The sequence below is a fragment of the Cheilinus undulatus genome, linkage group 3, assembly GCF_018320785.1.
Source record: "Cheilinus undulatus linkage group 3, ASM1832078v1, whole genome shotgun sequence".
Classification (NCBI taxonomy): domain Eukaryota; kingdom Metazoa; phylum Chordata; class Actinopteri; order Labriformes; family Labridae; genus Cheilinus; species Cheilinus undulatus.
Window position 1 is genome coordinate 33,835,530 of NC_054867.1, and position 17,036 is coordinate 33,852,565.

The window sequence follows — 17,036 nt, forward strand, 5'->3', positions numbered from 1 at the left end:
CACTGGACCCACACCATTTGGACCAAAATGTTCTGCCACTGTCTGCCTTTCTTTTCAAATATGATATAATTTCTATATTATTTCTTATTTAGCCAATAAGAATACTGTGGAGTCAGTTCAGTATGGAGTGGAAGGCAGCACCACGTTCCTGGAGTGTCAGGCCAGATCTCCTCATATGTCTTTGAAGTGGCACCTGCAAAAGGAAAACAGCGACAGGAGGAAAGAGGTGAGCAAATCTAAGCAGTCTCCATACTCATACGTGATACAGGTCTAATGTTAATCTATTTGAGCAGTGTTAGGTCAAATTTATGAATACAATGCTGGATGTTTCTGCATCTTTCCCTCCAGATCCGCTCCGAGGGTCGCATCCTGAAAACAGAACAGGGCCTCCTGATCCGCTCCCTGCAGTCGTCTGACAGCGGCATCTACCAGTGCACGTCCACAGAGAAAAACTTCAAACACACCCTCGTCAAACTGCAGCTTGTGGTCCTCTCCAGCCGCACGGTCAACAACGTGTTGGTGGAAACAGGCAGCCCAGCTCTCCCCCCACTTCAGTCCAGCGCCTGGACTCCAAGCGTAGGTCAGTATAAAGACCTGCTGACCATCCTGAGCCAGCCAGAGATGGGTCTGATCAACCAGTACTGCCAGGACTACTGGCAGCTGGGCGAGGGAAGCCTTGGGGAAAACAAAGCCAAGAGCCTGAAGGAGCTGAAAGAACAGAAGAAACCCCGCAACCGCCGGCATCATGACGAGCAGACGACACCTGCCGAGACATGAGGAGCTGGATTTACACCTTACCATACTCAAACACCACCCGTGTACCTTTTCACTCCTCCTGAACACTGCTACTCTCCATTTAGGGAAAAGACCCCAGTTAGAAAAATGAAACTATCACAAGGGATGACTGCAACCAAAAGCATCAACCATGAAAATACACAATATTTATTGTAGGCTGTAAAAAGTACTTCTTTGTACCTATCTAGAAAACATGTTTTTGTGAATAGGTAAATCTGTGCAAATATTGTTGTTATTATAATATTATTGTTAGTGTTCTTGTTTATTACAATGTGTTATTATGTTGAGAATATCTTTATGTTTGGTGTTTTTAAGAAACAGCGAGTATGACCCAGGATCTTGGGAGAATCCACACATGGACAAGAACAGTAACTGTTTCAAGCGGCTGTGTTGGATTGAATCTTTTTTTGGCAGCATTTGCTGTCAAAGCTGGAAATGGAGTCTCCTGTTAAACTCATGGACTTCCTTTAACACCCTCACCAGAACTCTGTACTGTATAGCAGACAGTTTTTGTACATTAACTGCAAGATTCAAGCTGCTGACAGAGTTATTCTGCATTTCTTGGGACACATGATGAAAGAAATGCTAACAGACTGAAGCTGTGACAGTCTGTCACTATCAAACAGTCACATGTTAAAGAAAGTTACCTGTGCTGCAGGTAAAGACGTCTCTCCTCTGTGTTGTGGTCCATCCTGGATACGAGTAACAATGGTACATCACCAAAATTCTTCCAGAATCAGTTGCTGCAAAGTGTTTGTTTCTACGTAAATATCACATCTCAATGTTGTATCCTAAACAAACGTGATCTTTGTGATAAGCTTTTTTTTTCCTCGGGGAAAGGGTCTTTTAACAACACGAAAGCTGAAAATATAAGATTGCCTTCTTTTTTCTTTTTTTAGAAAAGAAATTCCATCAGGCAGCTAAATGTGACTTTGTGACAGTTTGTGATTAAAAAGAGACAAGCACCTTCTGTTGCCAAAATGGTAATCATAAAAAAACAGTAAATACTTCACACATATCTGTGGCATTTACACTATAGTCATGTCAGGCATGCAGGTGAATGCTCTGAGCAGGGGCGTGTCTAGGGGGCGGCCTCGGGTGGAACTGCATTACAATTTCAATTGCCTTCTTGTTTATATACTTTTTTGTCCTACTAATTTAAACAAATAATTCAACATTGAAATTAAGAAAGGAGGAAACAAAATATACCGTAGAGACAACAGCTTTAGAATTTTTTAACAAAAAGGTTAAAGTCATGTGATTATAAAATGAGAGGTGGTGGGCAAATTTAGGAAAACTAGGCGTATTGCTAAATTGAAGTTGAATTGCCGTTTTAGGTTTCTCATACTTCATTATGAGTAGATATCTGCACAGCGAGGCAGGGTTTGATTTCACACCTTCTGATTGGGCTTTTTTAGATGCATATACTACGAGTCCTCAAAGAATTTATGGAAATATTTAATAGAATGTTACAACTGTACGCTGCAGTATTTTTATAAATTAGATATCTATAGTGGAACTATAAATGGTAAAAACAAAATTGCTATTTCACATGCCTACTCCACCACCTGCCCAATGAGATATCACAACCAAACATTTATACTCACTCAAATTAACTGAATGTAAAATGTTGCAGTCTGAACATTTGATCGAGCTACAATAAGCTTGAACAAAGAGACAGGACAAAACTAATATGTTTGGAAAGTTAGGGCCGGTGTCCACAGCCATTATTTATTCCTATGCTTGCTCCATTGTAGTTTAGCATTTTCAGCACTTAGCATTCACAGCACAAAGATGCCCTCAGTGGCAGCTTTTCCCCTCTACTCACAGTGCTCTCCACGTCCATGGCCAATCAAAATCAAGAAAGGACTTTTCCTAACAACAAAAGTAGAGAAGAAACCAATCTGACTCGTCATTTCAAGGATAACGTTTGTGGTCTCGAGGAGCTACAAATGTAAGGACGAGATTCCTTTAAATTGTTTTGTTTTCTTGATTATTAGGGATGTAACAGTATCAAAATCTCACAGTATGATAATACCTTGATAACAAGTCCACCTTTTTGATACCTTTCATGTTATCAAAAATAAATAATAAAAATAAAAACTTGGAGATAAAAGTGACATCTGCATTTATCAAAGAACAAATGCACTTTGACTATTACAATATGTGCAAAAAAAGTGCCGTAGTTGTGCATTAGGCTTTAAACTTATACTTTGGCTCCAACAACCTCTATTGTCCACGACTGAAAGTAGCTGTAGGTCTTTGGTGATATAGTCACGATACACCTTGTGGTCTGTTAAGCTCTGCCCCTGCATCGTTGTGAGGAAGTGGGATTGTAAACTCTTCCTTAAGAATCTTTAGGTCTGGCTAAATTCTGCTCCTTGTATCTTCACATATCTTTCCAGGGTGATGATTTGCCAAGTAGCTCCTTGTATCACTCATTTTTCCCCATCGAGTTTGTCACCCCAGTTTGGCACTGTTCAAATATTGTTTTTGTTTGTCCTTTACTTTTTGTCCAATGTCATTTCTCTACACTGGGAAACCAAAATGCTTCCACGCGTCAGATTTAGAAGTCGCTGGAGCCTCCAGTTCTCACTCGCACTATAACATGCTTTTAGCTCAAGCCAGTGAGTGGAGTACAGCGACGGCTGGGTACACAAGGGCTGATGGTAACTGTAGTTCCCATTTCCCTTCACTCTGCTCTGTTAAAAGAAACCTCTTTGCATGTCCATAACGGTATTGATGTGTGTCCATCACTGCGAAATTAACAATACCATTACATCTCTATTAATTCCATATCCTTGAACAAAGGAAAATATTGAGCCCACAAAGCTATTTTGAAAAATATATGGTTACTTCTGAGAAAAGCAGAAGTCAGCAAGCATAATTTAGCAACATTATGCAATAAGTGCTCTGAAACTAAGGTTGTGGAAAAATGTCAGCTGAGGATGCATTACTTTTTATTTTACTATGTTTCCTATGGTAACATAAGTTTTTGTTGTTTTCTAGAAATTGAAAAGATAAACACATTAACTAGCTTTGTTATCCTGAGATAATGATACAAAGACAAGATTTTGAACAGCCAAAATTTTCTCATTATGGCAAAATGGGGTTATATGAAATACATGTCAGTATGTCACCTGAGGGCTCCCATACATCATACTTTTTGCCACTTTTTCAAGGAAAACATTTGCGACCCACTGAATACAGCTCTGTGACCCCCTTTTGGGTCCCAAGCTACCAGTTGAGAACCACTGCTTAAGGCTTTTTCTGCATAAGTCACCACCAAAGTTTGGCCACTCTAGTTCAAAGAAGTCTGGACACGCCCTTAGCTCTGAGTGTTTCTTTTCCTTTAAGAGTCCAAGGTTTTCATTCCTGCCAGTGTTATGCTAAACAGTGGTCTCACTGAAGTCAAGTGAATACTGATCATGCAGTAAATCCACTTTTGTTAGACTACAACTAAATGTGTGCATTTGCAGCCTACAGAAATAGACCTCTTCGATCAGTGCCGGTGGATGATGTAGCTCTCCCAGCTACTTCCTGCCATCTTACCATCAGACATGCCACAGACTTCATATGAAACTGTTTATACTGAGCAACGTCCATACTGTAAGATATAAGAATAAGTCACAAATACAACCACTAAGAAGCTGATCACCACCAAACCTGAAGAGAAACAACATGTACCAAACTCTTCAGAGGGTGGCTTTTCATTGTGCATGGCATGTACAGTGTATGTGTACAGTATTTGTCTAAAATGCTACATGTATGTTGCTGTGAATGTCAGTGAATGTCTTTCTTGTTGTGGGAATATGGAAAAACTATCAGTGGAAGAAAGTGATGCTCATAATCCAACTTATTATGGGACAGAGTACAGAAAGGTCCGATTGTTTTTTAAACTCTCTCTCTGTACGTCTCTTTCTCTTCTCTCTTGTTCTCAGCAGATTTGTACATGATTTCAAACATCTTTTATTTTCTGTTTGTCAGACTTTGCTCTGGTTCATTGCGGTAAAGTAATGTATGATATAATGCACAGTCGATGTTATTGTTATGACTTGTAAAAAAGTTAATATCTTTTCTTCCTCATCAATGTTGCTGACTAATAAATTAAAGCTCTATATTTTATAATAACAGAGGTTCTTTTCTGTTTGCTGTTCGTCTGCAAATACTGTCGAGGGTTTATTGTAGGGCTGTCGAAGTTAACGCGTTAATATCGCGTTAACTCAAATTACTTTTAACGCCGCTAAATTTTTTGTCGCACGATTAACGCATGCGCGTTCTGTATGACCCTCGACCCATCCCGTAGTTTGCCAGACCAGGAAGTGGCGCCGTCGTGATGCGGTACAAGCGAGCAGAAATGGATAAAGGACAGAGACTTTTGAATGACAGGTTCAGCTTTTAGATCATGTCAGATAAAACTGAAGTTATTTTCTCCTACTGTCGACATGAACGAAGTTACAGGAAGTTCGTAGAGTCTTAGATAGCCCGCACTACTCGCTAGCCATGCACACCGCTAATGCAGAGAGCCGCCCCCCTCGCCATGCTGGATTTGTTTACAATGGAGACACTCAGACAACTCTGCAGGGATGGACTCGCTATCTGGCATACCGGGCATTTCCAGGTGTGCCGACGCACTTTTGGGCCAGTAGGATTTATTCTTTTATTTAGGCTATTATATCTGCCATGAACCGGCACCACAGCTGCGCTATTGACTGTTGACTGGTCCGATCACGTCTCCTAAAGGTCCGCTCTCATCCCCACGCAGCTCCTGCTTGAAAGTGAAAGTATTCGGAGAAAAACGAAACTTACTAAAACGATCGACTGGAACTGTGAATAAACGCCAAATTTAAATAACAGTCAATCAAGATGCTGCAAAACTGTCAAAGACTCTGCAGTCCCTACAGGAGATTGTCTGATGCATGGTGAATGTACAGCTGCATCATGGGGGAGGAGGAGAAGACAGAGCAGCAGAGGCTGGTGTGTGACAGGAGAGCAGAGGTTAGTGAATGAGCTCTGTAGAGTATCATAAGCTGAAAGCATTGTTAGACTGTGGGTCTCCTTTATTTAGGAAGAAAAAATGGTTTTAGATTAAATCTGTAGCTCTTCTATGATCTGAAGAATGAAGAGATGATTAAGTTCTCTTAGTCCACCTTAAAAGTTCTCAGTCATTTCTTACTGTCAGCATTTATTTTACATTTGGACTACATTTTTTAGTTTGAAAGTAAAAATATGATAAATAATAGCAGACATTTTTTAAGTAATTACTTGCTTCTTCTCTTGAGCAGGGCAGATGTGTCCACCTTACTCACATCAGAACAGTGAAACACCATTAGATGTGTCTGTGCCTTACTGCTGAGCTCTCAGCAGAGACTTGACTTCTTTATGTCCATGTGTGATGATGAGATCTGTTGTTCAGTGTTCAGCTGCTGAGAACAGAGGAGTTAACTTCTAGAAGACTAAAGTTTGACTCTACATTGTGGTATTACTCAGTAATGTTACATTAAGGTCAGTATCTCCATCTGTTGTGGCTTGAGTTTACCATGATATGCTCTCAGCATATTTTTGCAGCGTTCAGTATCTTTGAGCTCAGACTAGAGAATTTTCTGGACTTTATCTGTTGTTGTTTTGGGTTGTTGACATGAACAAATATTTGCCTAAAGAAAGCCTTTTTGTCCACTTGTGTTGATAAGGGTATTTAAATCTTGAGAAATAGTACTGTAAGGTACATTTAGAATAGACAAAAAAGTGTGATTAATTTGCGATTAATTGCAAGTTAACTATGGAATTTGTGAGATTAATTGCAATTAAAATTTTTAATGTATTGACAGCCCTAGTTTATTGTCTAATATAATGTAACATACTGAGTTCAGTGCTATTTCTAATGTTGCATTTTACATCGATGTAGGAATCAAAAGAAGCAAAACAACAGAGTTAACTACTTCATAGTGTGTAAAGGTGCATCTTTACTGCTGGTATGCAAGAACTTTTCACAAAATACACTTACAAAGTACACAACAGGGAAAATCTCTGGAGCTCAGTCAGAGCGACCATCAGGTTCTTGGTCACATCTTACAAAGGTAACCTGGCACGTCAGATGGATGTGTTTCACACATCCATCTGGGAAAGCTTCAATAGGAAACGTTTGAGAAAAGGCAGAGGCTTTGAAAAAAACTCAGAGTGTGATTGGATGAACTTTCTGTCTGTCACATCTCTACAGGCCAGTCAGAGCAACAAAACACGTGACGTAGCCGCTATCGAGCTGCACATATGCAGCTACCGAGGAATAACGCGAAACATGGCGACTAAAGACATGTAAGTACTCGACTTTGAAAAGAAAACAACTCACTGCTGTTCTTTGTTCTTCTTTTAACGAAGAAATGTTGTCAAGTTCTGCTAAAACTGGCGCTTTAGCAGCATCCACACTAAGCTCTTCCACCAATTGCACTGACCTCTTGCTGCTGCCCTGTTTACGTCACAACTCCGCCGTGCCTGAAAGTACTGCCCCTCGTTGCTGATTGGTCCTGTCACTTTCTAACCGGGCCCAAACGGTTCAGATGGGAGCTTTGCAAGATGGATTCACCAGTGAGAAACAAGGAAATGGGCGTATCCATCTGTTTTGCAAGGTTATTACAAAGGCCCTTCTCCCCCATTGCAGCATATTTTTTGTAGCCTTCCCCAGACCAGAGGTTCTCAACCATTTCAGTCCGCGACCCCCAAAATAAAGGCGCCATTGGCAGGGGCCCCCTCTGTACCTGAAGGTGGCTGAACATAGTCATGCACATTCAAGAATAGTCATGTGCAGACAAGGCTGCCCATTAGGGGGAGAAATGGGAGCATTTTCTGGGGTCCAGCCAAACTGGGCAGCAAATCATGGTCCATTACAAAGTTAAGCTGTGGTACTTTATTTTTGACCTGAGCAATAACCACTCTTATCAAAGAAACAATTTTTTAAATCATTTATGCCGTAAGTAGCCCTCTTAATGATGTAAATCCTTTTGTTAAAAACAGAATTGAAATATGTTAAAATATGTAAAATGTTTTAATAATGGCAAAAAATGACAGGAAAGTTGTGAAATTAGATTTTAAAAGTAGCAAAAATGGGTTAGAAATGCCAAAATTTACATAAAAGTGGCAAAAAAAACCTAAAAAATAGAAAAAATGTGTTAAAATTGGTGGGGAAAGAGTGATAAAAATGGGTTAAATTAGGCAAAATCGATTCAAAGTGGCAACAGTGTAATTGTAAGGCATCTGGAGACCCCCTCTCAGTGTCTCATGACCCCCAATGGGGTCCCGACCCCAACATTGAGAACCCCTGCAACAATCCTGTCTCTGAGCTCTGTAGGCAGTTCCTTTGACCTTACAGCTTAGTAAGTCTTTTCAAGTGGAATAAAAATTACCATGAGATGTGAATAGTCAAAGTCAAGAGCCTCATATTAGTATTTAACACAATATTTGAGCAAAATTACTTTGTTACATTACACAGTTGCTTATAAGCGTTGAGTAAAATGTGATGAAAGGATCATTACAAATGGAAATAGAAAAAGATAATATACTTTATGAGCAGGAAAATGCTACACACACACACACTCACACTGAAGATGCTTGTGTATCTTGTTGACTGTGATTAGATTAGGATCCTAACCAGCCTCAGATTGGGGTCAATGAGATCTGTCAGGTGAAACCACAAAGCTCTTTAATCACTCCACAGCTCATCCTGCAGTCTGCACCATCACTTTAAAAGTGTCAAAATGTCTTTGTCAGATTTGTCACTTTGTAATCAGTGGTCTTCTGACTTGTTTTAACGGCCCTGATCTTATTTTGCTGATCATTATGGAGTGTGTTTTAACTCTTTTAATCAGTTCCTTTATATATCCCACACATTCAAGACCAACCCAGCTTAGATTTTCAATTTGGTCCTGATGTGAGATAAATCTAGTTTTCACAGCACAAACACTCAGCATAAACTTGTTCCACATGTATGCTTCTCTTTGAAAGGCCCCTAAGAGGAGCACAGAGAGATAAGCACTTGAGCCGATGTCCATCTTCCGCTGAGCACAGCAAAGTCCCCTAAAGGTTAGAGCACACCTTCCCTGATGTAGGTCTGTTTCTCCTCGCACCCCACCCCCACCCCCCCCCCCACCCTAAAACGCTCCTGTCCTTGCTCCCCATTGGTCACACTGGGTCATGTGGAAAGGGGAAGCCCGAAATCATCTCCTAAGACGGGAAAATACTCAAGCATTCTCTGGGGTTTGGTTTGGGTAGACGCACCAGCTGCACAGGTGACAGCCCCTGTCCAAAAAAAAACACAGGTCCCATCAGAGAGGACCTACTGCCATTTTTCCTGACAATTTTTTCCTGGAAAAGTTAGGATGGGGGCTGGAGCAAGCGCTGAGGAGAAACACTCCAGAGAGCTGGAGAAGAAGCTGAAGGAGGATGCTGACAAGGATGCAAGAACTGTCAAACTGCTGCTGCTAGGTAAAGCGACAAAGGCTGGATGAAATCTCATCATCTGTTGCCATAGATTCTTGTTAAGGCCCCAATGGAGCCTGATGATAATGGCAGAGATATGAAAATAGCTCATATGTCTGTTTGTGAGTTGAGGTCTACATTTTTCACCTTATTTTTGAGAGGATTGTCCAGGTCTCAATAACTTGTAATTAATGAATGATTTATGCTAACTCTGAATGAATGTGCAGCATGTTTGATTCAGGTGAAGACTTAATATTCTGTGTCGGTGAATTGCTAAGACATTTTGATAATCACTTGACACAATCCCTTGTTAATCCTGAAACAACAGGTACTCGAACAGAAAGAGATTAGCTGTGAAGGACACAGATACTCAAGCTCAAAATCCAAACTGTGGCTGCAGCACTCAAATACAGAACTCTGAGTGAATCACTGATATAGAAGAATCTGCTGTTTGATTGAAGATTTTAATTTTTTACATTTAAGGCAGGTGATCGAGAAATGTCTGAATATTTTGTGTGATTTTGTATGGATTTACAGTGCATTGAGGCAGTTATATACGGTTCTGAATATCTGTCAGATTGCAGGGATGCCATAACAGGGAGAGAAGACAAAAAACATAAAAACTTTCATACACAAAAATAATTATTAGAATCTTATAAGCAAGATTTTTAAGACTTATTCAAGAATCTGCTGGAACCCCATTTGTTAAACCCTGTATTTGCCTGACATAAACTTCTACATAATCTTGAGGGTCATGGGACACTATGTGCAATACAAAACAGGTCATGACTGTTCTTTTTATTATAATATCTAAAGACCCCATTTATCCACCGAAGTATTTGGCAGCACCAACCAAAAATGATGAAAACATACCTTGCAGAAACTTCTAGCAGAACTAGAGTCATTGGTGATCCGCCAGCTACCGCACCCATCCAACCATCACTCATCATGATCGATGTTGTGGGGGGGCAAATCCTAGCTGTCACTGGGCGAGAAACGGGACACAACCCGAATTAGTCAGCAGTCAATCACAGGGCTGACATATCAGTATTTTCACACATGAAACCCTGTTGGTTCAAACTCATGCTTCACAGCAGTTTTCCAGCAGTTTGCCTGTTTGACGGTAGAGGGGTGGGGCCACAGATTTCACTGGGCCCCTGACAAATCATAGTGAATGGGCCCTCCCTGGTTGTGATTTATTGATAGCATCAATGCATTTGTGTTGGATCAGCTGTATTGATGGTAGTCTGTGCCTCTTTTCATCAATTTTACACTCTTTTGTCACTTTTGACTCATGTTAGACACTTAAAACATATTCTGGCATTATTACCTCAATTTTTGTCACTTTTTAATCCTATTTCACTGCTTTTCTGCTCATTTTTGCCACTTTATATCCATTTTTGTCTTTTGTCTCCAGTTTTTCTGCCTGTTTTTGCCACTCTTAACCCATTTTTGTCACTTTTAACCCCTTTTCACCTCTTTCTATGCTGCTTTTTGCTCATTTTAACCACAATCATCCACTTTTTATGCAAATTAATCCACCTTAAACCCATTTTTGACACTTTCTGACATTTTTTTGCCTACATAAACCCATTTTAGCCACTTTTGAACCCATTTAATTATGTTTAAAGAATAGGGTATTTTGAAGTAGGTCATACACGACGGCATAAATCAATGAAAAATTATTTGTTGCTTTGATAAGAGTGGTTATTATTCAGGTATAAAATATAAACATGGTATCACTGTTTAACTTTGCAATGCTCCTTGATTTTGCAGACCTTCATGGGCCACCAATTTGGCAGGTCCCCTTAAAGCTCTCCTTTATCGCCCCCCCTATGGGCAGCCTTGGGTGGGGGGAGAAGGGGGGGAAAGCAAGGAAATTTCAGGGGGAATTTTGGGTTGGATAGCCCTGCTGTTTGCTTTCACAAATGCAGCTCACAGAGAATAATTCAGAAAAATTTATACATGCTGATGATGTAGAGTTGCCGATCAATGAATAAACCCAAGCTTAAAATAAAAAAAAATAAAAAATAAATATGGTACAGTTTTTTGTAATGAAAGAATTGCAATAAAGTCTAGGACTTTTTAATACAAATGACTGAATTTAGTGTGTTTTTCTTCTGTTTTAGGTGCTGGAGAATCAGGCAAAAGCACAATTGTCAAACAGATGAAGTAAGATATTTGACTTTACATCTCTTTATTGTCTTATTGGCTGTACCACTCATACTAATACTGTATTTTCTAACCACTCAGAATTATCCACAAAGATGGTTACTCACTGGAGGAGTGTTTGGAGTTCATTGTCATCATCTACAGCAACACACTGCAGTCCATCATGGCCATCGTGAAGGCCATGAACACACTCAACATTAACTACGGACACCCTGATCAGCAGGTAACAAACACTGAGAGAGTTCGTTTTGTGTAGAAAGAGATCAGGGCTCTAGAAAGCTCCTTAACATATCTTGTCTTCTTGTTTCCACCCTTCAGGATGATGCCAGAAAACTGATGCACCTTGCAGACACGATTGAGGAGGGCACAATGCCCAAAGAGCTGTCGGACATCATTCTGCGTCTGTGGAAGGACTCTGGCATACAGGCGTGCTTCGACAGGGCCTCAGAGTACCAACTCAACGACTCTGCTGGATAGTAAGAAGCTAAGATTTTAACTTGTGCAATCACATCTCATATGGGTATTTGTCCTAAGAGTCATTTTAACCCTGCCTCAGTTACCTGAATGACCTGGAGAGACTGATCCAGCCAGGCTACGTGCCAACTGAACAAGATGTGCTGAGATCGAGAGTTAAGACCACAGGTATCATCGAGACCCAGTTTTCCTTCAAAGATTTACATTTCAGGTGAGTGGTCACAATATTTCTTCTTCACATGGCAGTGTGTACATTTTGGTTGTTTCCTGAAGATCTGAAGAAATGACACAAAATCATTTGTCATCCCAAAGTAACAGGATATAAACCCTGATCCTTCCTGCTCCCACTCTGCTTTAAAGAAAACATGTTTGTGTCTCCCTGCAGAATGTTTGATGTGGGTGGTCAGAGATCAGAGAGGAAGAAGTGGATCCATTGTTTCGAAGGCGTTACCTGTATCATCTTCATCGCTGCGTTGAGCGCCTACGACATGGTGCTGGTGGAGGATGATGAAGTGGTATGATAACTGGGCACACGATATTCTCTGTTATCCAACAACACGTTTAGTTGAAAGACTCATTCATCACTGAGACTTGAGTGAAAAAACACCAATTTTCTTTCCAGAACCGAATGCATGAAAGTCTGCACTTGTTCAACAGTATCTGCAACCACCGCTACTTTGCCACCACCTCCATTGTCCTCTTTCTGAACAAGAAAGATGTGTTCATCGAGAAGATCAAGAAGGCTCATCTCAGCATGTGCTTCCCTGAGTATGATGGTGAGATCTTCTCAACTTAAAAACTTCACCAGTGCTCTAGAAGTACTTACTTACTTGTAAAAGTAAGTTTTTATTATATAATCAGAATTCTCTTCAGTGAGCTCTTTATATTTACAAACGTCAATAAACAGAGATCTACATGTTACTGAATTTTGGATTTAGACCCTTTGAAAGCTGTTCACCTCTTTCTGGCTTGGTTTAATTTCAGCAGGGCAAATACAGGAGCCCTGACATCACCAGTCTCTGTGGTGAATGACCCCACCCCCCTAAGGCTACACCAGTATAAATTCAATGAGCTGTTCATCTCAGTACAGTCTGTTGTTAGCTGATGTCACTGCCTTCATTCAAAGTTAACAGCCAGTTACATGTTATGTTTTTGTTGATTGTGAGGTAAATTTCCCAAATCTATCAGCCATGGTGGCCTACAGGTCAAATAAAGCATCATAACAGAGATTTGTGCTACAAAAAAAAGTAAACTTAATCCCCAACCTCTGTCTCCCTGCTCTGGCACAGAGCCAGGCAGCTGCGCTCTAATCAGAAGCTTTTCTTAGAACTTAAGAGGATCGTATTTCCCATGAGTGGGCGTGGCTTCAGCTCATTCAACAGACACGCCCACACCATCCAAGAGGAGATATTACTGCCTTACTTTTCATGATTTTGAGGCTTGATTTTTATAAATTTAGAGATGTGTTTTTATGACTGGAATTTGACCTGGTGGTTTATAACACAGTGGCTTGTCAGACAACAAACCTAAATTTTAATCACCTCACAGGGACTTTAATATTGATGGGAAAGCATTTTAACACAGCTGGTGTACAAAAGACATGTTACATTCAGGGTGTTTGTGGCAAAAAAATGCAAGCTTACAAATAACAATAAGAATAATAAGAATAATATACACATATATTTTTTTCACTTTTAATTTTCCACTTTTTTGTATTAATTTCAAGTCAAGATTAGACCTGATCACAAGTATCCAATATAAATTTGGGGGGAATTTTTGACCATTCTTACAGAGGTGTATTTGTGAGGTCACACACTGATGTTGGACGAGAAGGCCTGGCTCTTTGTCTCTGCTCTAACTCATCCCAAAGGTGTTCTATCGGGTCAAGGTCAGGACTCTGTGCAGGCCAGTCAAGTTCATCCACACCAAACTCTCTCATCCATGTCTTTATGGACCTTGCTTTGTGCACTGATGCATAGTCATGTTGGAACAGGAAGGGGCCATCCCCAAAATGTTCCCACAAAATTGGGGAGCGTGGAATTGTCCAAAATCTCTTAATATGCTGAAGCATTCAGAGTTCCTTTCACTGGAACTAAGGGGCCAAGCCCAGCTCCTGAAAAGCAACCCCACACCATAATCCCCCCTCCACCAAACTTTACACTTGGCACAATGCAGTCAGACAAGTACCGTTCTCCTGGCAACCACCAAAGCCAGACTCGTCGAGTCCAGTGGCGGCGTGCTTTACACCACTGCATCCAACGCTTTGCATTGCACTTGGTGATGTATGGGTTGGATGCAGCTGCTCAGCCATGGTAACCCATTCCATGAAGCTCTCTACACACTGTTCTTGAGCTAATCTGAAGGCCACATGAAGTTTGGAGGTCTGTAGAGATTGACTCTGCAGAAAGTTCGTGACCTCTGTGCACTATGCGCCTCAGCATCCAATGACCTTGCTCTGTCATTTTACAAGGCCTACCACTTCATGGGTGAGTTTCTGTTGTCCCCAATCGCTTCCACTTTGTTATAATACCACTGACAGTTGACTGTTAAATATTTAGGAGTGAGGAAATTTCCCAACTGGACTTGTTGCACAGGTGGCATCCTATCACAGTACCATGCTGGAATTCACTGAGATCCTGAGAGCGACCCATTCTTTCACAAATGTTTGTAGAAACAGTCTGCATGCCTAGGTGCTTGATTTTATACACCTGTGGTCATGAAAGTGATTGGAACACTTGATTTCAATTATTTGGATGGGTGAGTGAATACTTTTGGCAATAAAGTGTGTGTATGTATGTATGTGTGTGTATATATATATATATATATATATATATATATATATATATATGTACAGTGCTTAAGTGCTTAACAAATTTATTAGACCACCCTAACCAAAGTAAGGTTTATGCCACAGCTGCCCTAAATTAACAGCATTGGTAATTACCAAAATCATTTTTTATGTTTCTGCAATGGTTAATACACCAATATGTAGAAGCTCTTTAACTCAAATGATATTTTTAAAGCTAAAATATAATTATTATTGTTATCCATGAATTTTCAAATTCACTGATTTACAAAAACACTGAAAAAATAGGAAAGCACATTATTATTTCTTGATTAATATGTCAAATTATAGTTATTTACTTGCATTCCTGAACAGAAAAATTAGTTTAAGTGCTTGAATGTTATGCTTGATTTATTTCTGACTTCTCAGAGAAGCCCAGTGAGCGGCTCAAATTTGGGTATAAAAAGGTGAATTCAGTTTGAAATCCCTCATTCCTGTTCAAAATGGTAAAATGTGGAGAGCTCACTGAAAATGAAAGAGTCCGCATTAAAGCACTTCATGATGCTGGATGGTCTTTGAGACAAATATGACAGGTGGTCTAATAAATTTGTTAAGCACTATATATATAATTTAACCCTTTTTCTTTGAGTGATTACAAAACATGTACAGAGCTTATTATTGACCTGTTAATGACCTGTTAAAAGTTCTGATATACAAATATCACAATTCTATCAAATATAAAAACAATGTACCCTCTGAAATTTATAATGTTAGCATTAACAAAGTCAAAATAATAATAAAAAAAAAAAAGACCACTAAAGCCACAAAATGGCATATACACCCTAAGAATTACAACATGACTATCCCATTAAATAAAGTGTTAGGACCACCAACATGAGGACATTCCCAAATTTCTTCCCGAAGTGATCGAGTATTTTTGATTCTGATTATCAATGATTATTGAGAACACTAATCTGTCGGCTGTAATTTGCAACTCAACCACAAGACATCCCTAGTTCCCTCAAATGTAAATACATTTTTATGTGAATTCAATGTTCTTGTATCTCCTTGTATCTTTTTTAAGGCCCCAATACTTATGAGGATGCTGGTAACTACATCAAACTGCAGTTCCTGGACCTGAACATGCGCCGAGATGTCAAAGAAGTTTATTCTCACATGACCTGTGCTACGGACACAGAGAACGTCAAGTTTGTGTTTGACGCTGTCACCGACATCATCATCAAAGAAAACCTGAAGGATTGTGGTCTTTTTTAAGAGCCATGCTGAGAAGAGCAGTGGTGAGCCGATTAGTATTGGTCTGATTATTCAGACTGAAAGGTTCAGACATCCTAACAGTCAACATTTCTTTCTTTATTTCAGGGGGATCCTCAAGAAACCTTTTCTCATTCAAACTGAGCTGAAAAGTTTTCCCTCAAACAAGTGAAAGCAAACATTCTAACCAATTTGTTGTCTTTAAAAGTAAGTCAAAGTTTTAAACCAGAGACTTTGTATCAACTGAGACAAGAAGACAAGAAGACGACTGAAAATCAGCTGCAAAAAAACGATGAGTTGAATTTTGGTTAAGCTTATTTTTCTTAAAAGTCTCTTAAACTCATTTTCAGAAGGCTATGCAATCCATAGTTAATTCATCTAAGGCTGTATTCAGTATTTATTCACTGTTGTGAGTAGATGTAAAGCTAATGCATCCATACTGGTCAGTAAACAGAGTAAACAGAGTAAACTAGGCCCTCCTGCAGAAGTACTCCAGAAGTAGGTTCCAGTTCACACTATCAAGAAGTCTTAGAAAATCTAAGTCCCCGCATTAGTTTAGCAGAATTATTGTATATAATAAATGTTTTCTAAATGACACATTACAAATGAGGTGGATCTAAAGCCCTACAAGGTGGTAGAAGTAAAAAGCTGCAACTTCACTGTCTCTAAGTTAACCGGACTACGGGCCTTACAGCCAGCTATCCTGTACAGAAACTGATACTTATAAACTTTGAGTAAGCTTATTAAAGCTTGTAGAAACCTGAGTAGCTCTCCATTTTTCACAAATAAAAAAGTGACACAGCATGCATTGTTCTTAACTGCTTCATAAAAATGCACTCCTTTTGTAGCACTAAAACTACAACAGTCTCCACATTTAATTAAGAGGATAAATGTTTAGTTTAAGGAAGTATAACTCATAGATTAGAATTTCACATATGGAAGATACATTTCAATTATCTGTAGCCCAGCTTAGCTTTGCAGAAAGAATGTAAACAGAGGTAAGCATCCTGCTCTTGTCAAAGTTCAAAATTGAAAATATGCTTTAATGGCACGAATCGTTGGTTAAAAC

General features: G+C 39.7%; 2 protein-coding genes across 3 annotated transcripts in view; both read left to right on the forward strand.

Moving 5' to 3' along the window:
* The window catches only part of sema3fa (sema domain, immunoglobulin domain (Ig), short basic domain, secreted, (semaphorin) 3Fa), an 80,775-nt gene extending 75,890 nt beyond the window's left edge, over positions 1–4,885 (forward strand). For both annotated transcript variants that reach the window (XM_041783010.1, XM_041783011.1), the window contains exons 18-19: positions 93–226; positions 349–4,885. In XM_041783010.1, the coding sequence (XP_041638944.1) occupies positions 93–226; positions 349–777 (563 nt within the window). In that variant the 3' untranslated portion in view covers positions 778–4,885. The remainder of the gene's footprint in view (positions 1–92; positions 227–348) is intronic.
* A 4,279-nt stretch (positions 4,886–9,164) lies between these two features.
* gnat1 (guanine nucleotide binding protein (G protein), alpha transducing activity polypeptide 1) lies at positions 9,165–16,631 on the forward strand. Its single transcript, XM_041782710.1, has 9 exons — positions 9,165–9,270; positions 11,394–11,436; positions 11,518–11,659; positions 11,755–11,912; positions 11,993–12,121; positions 12,296–12,425; positions 12,533–12,686; positions 15,780–15,993; positions 16,076–16,631. Exons 1-8 carry the CDS (start codon positions 9,165–9,167, stop codon positions 15,968–15,970), a joined length of 1,053 nt encoding a protein of 350 aa, XP_041638644.1. The 3' UTR covers positions 15,971–15,993; positions 16,076–16,631.
* Positions 16,632–17,036: the final 405 nt, after the last annotated feature.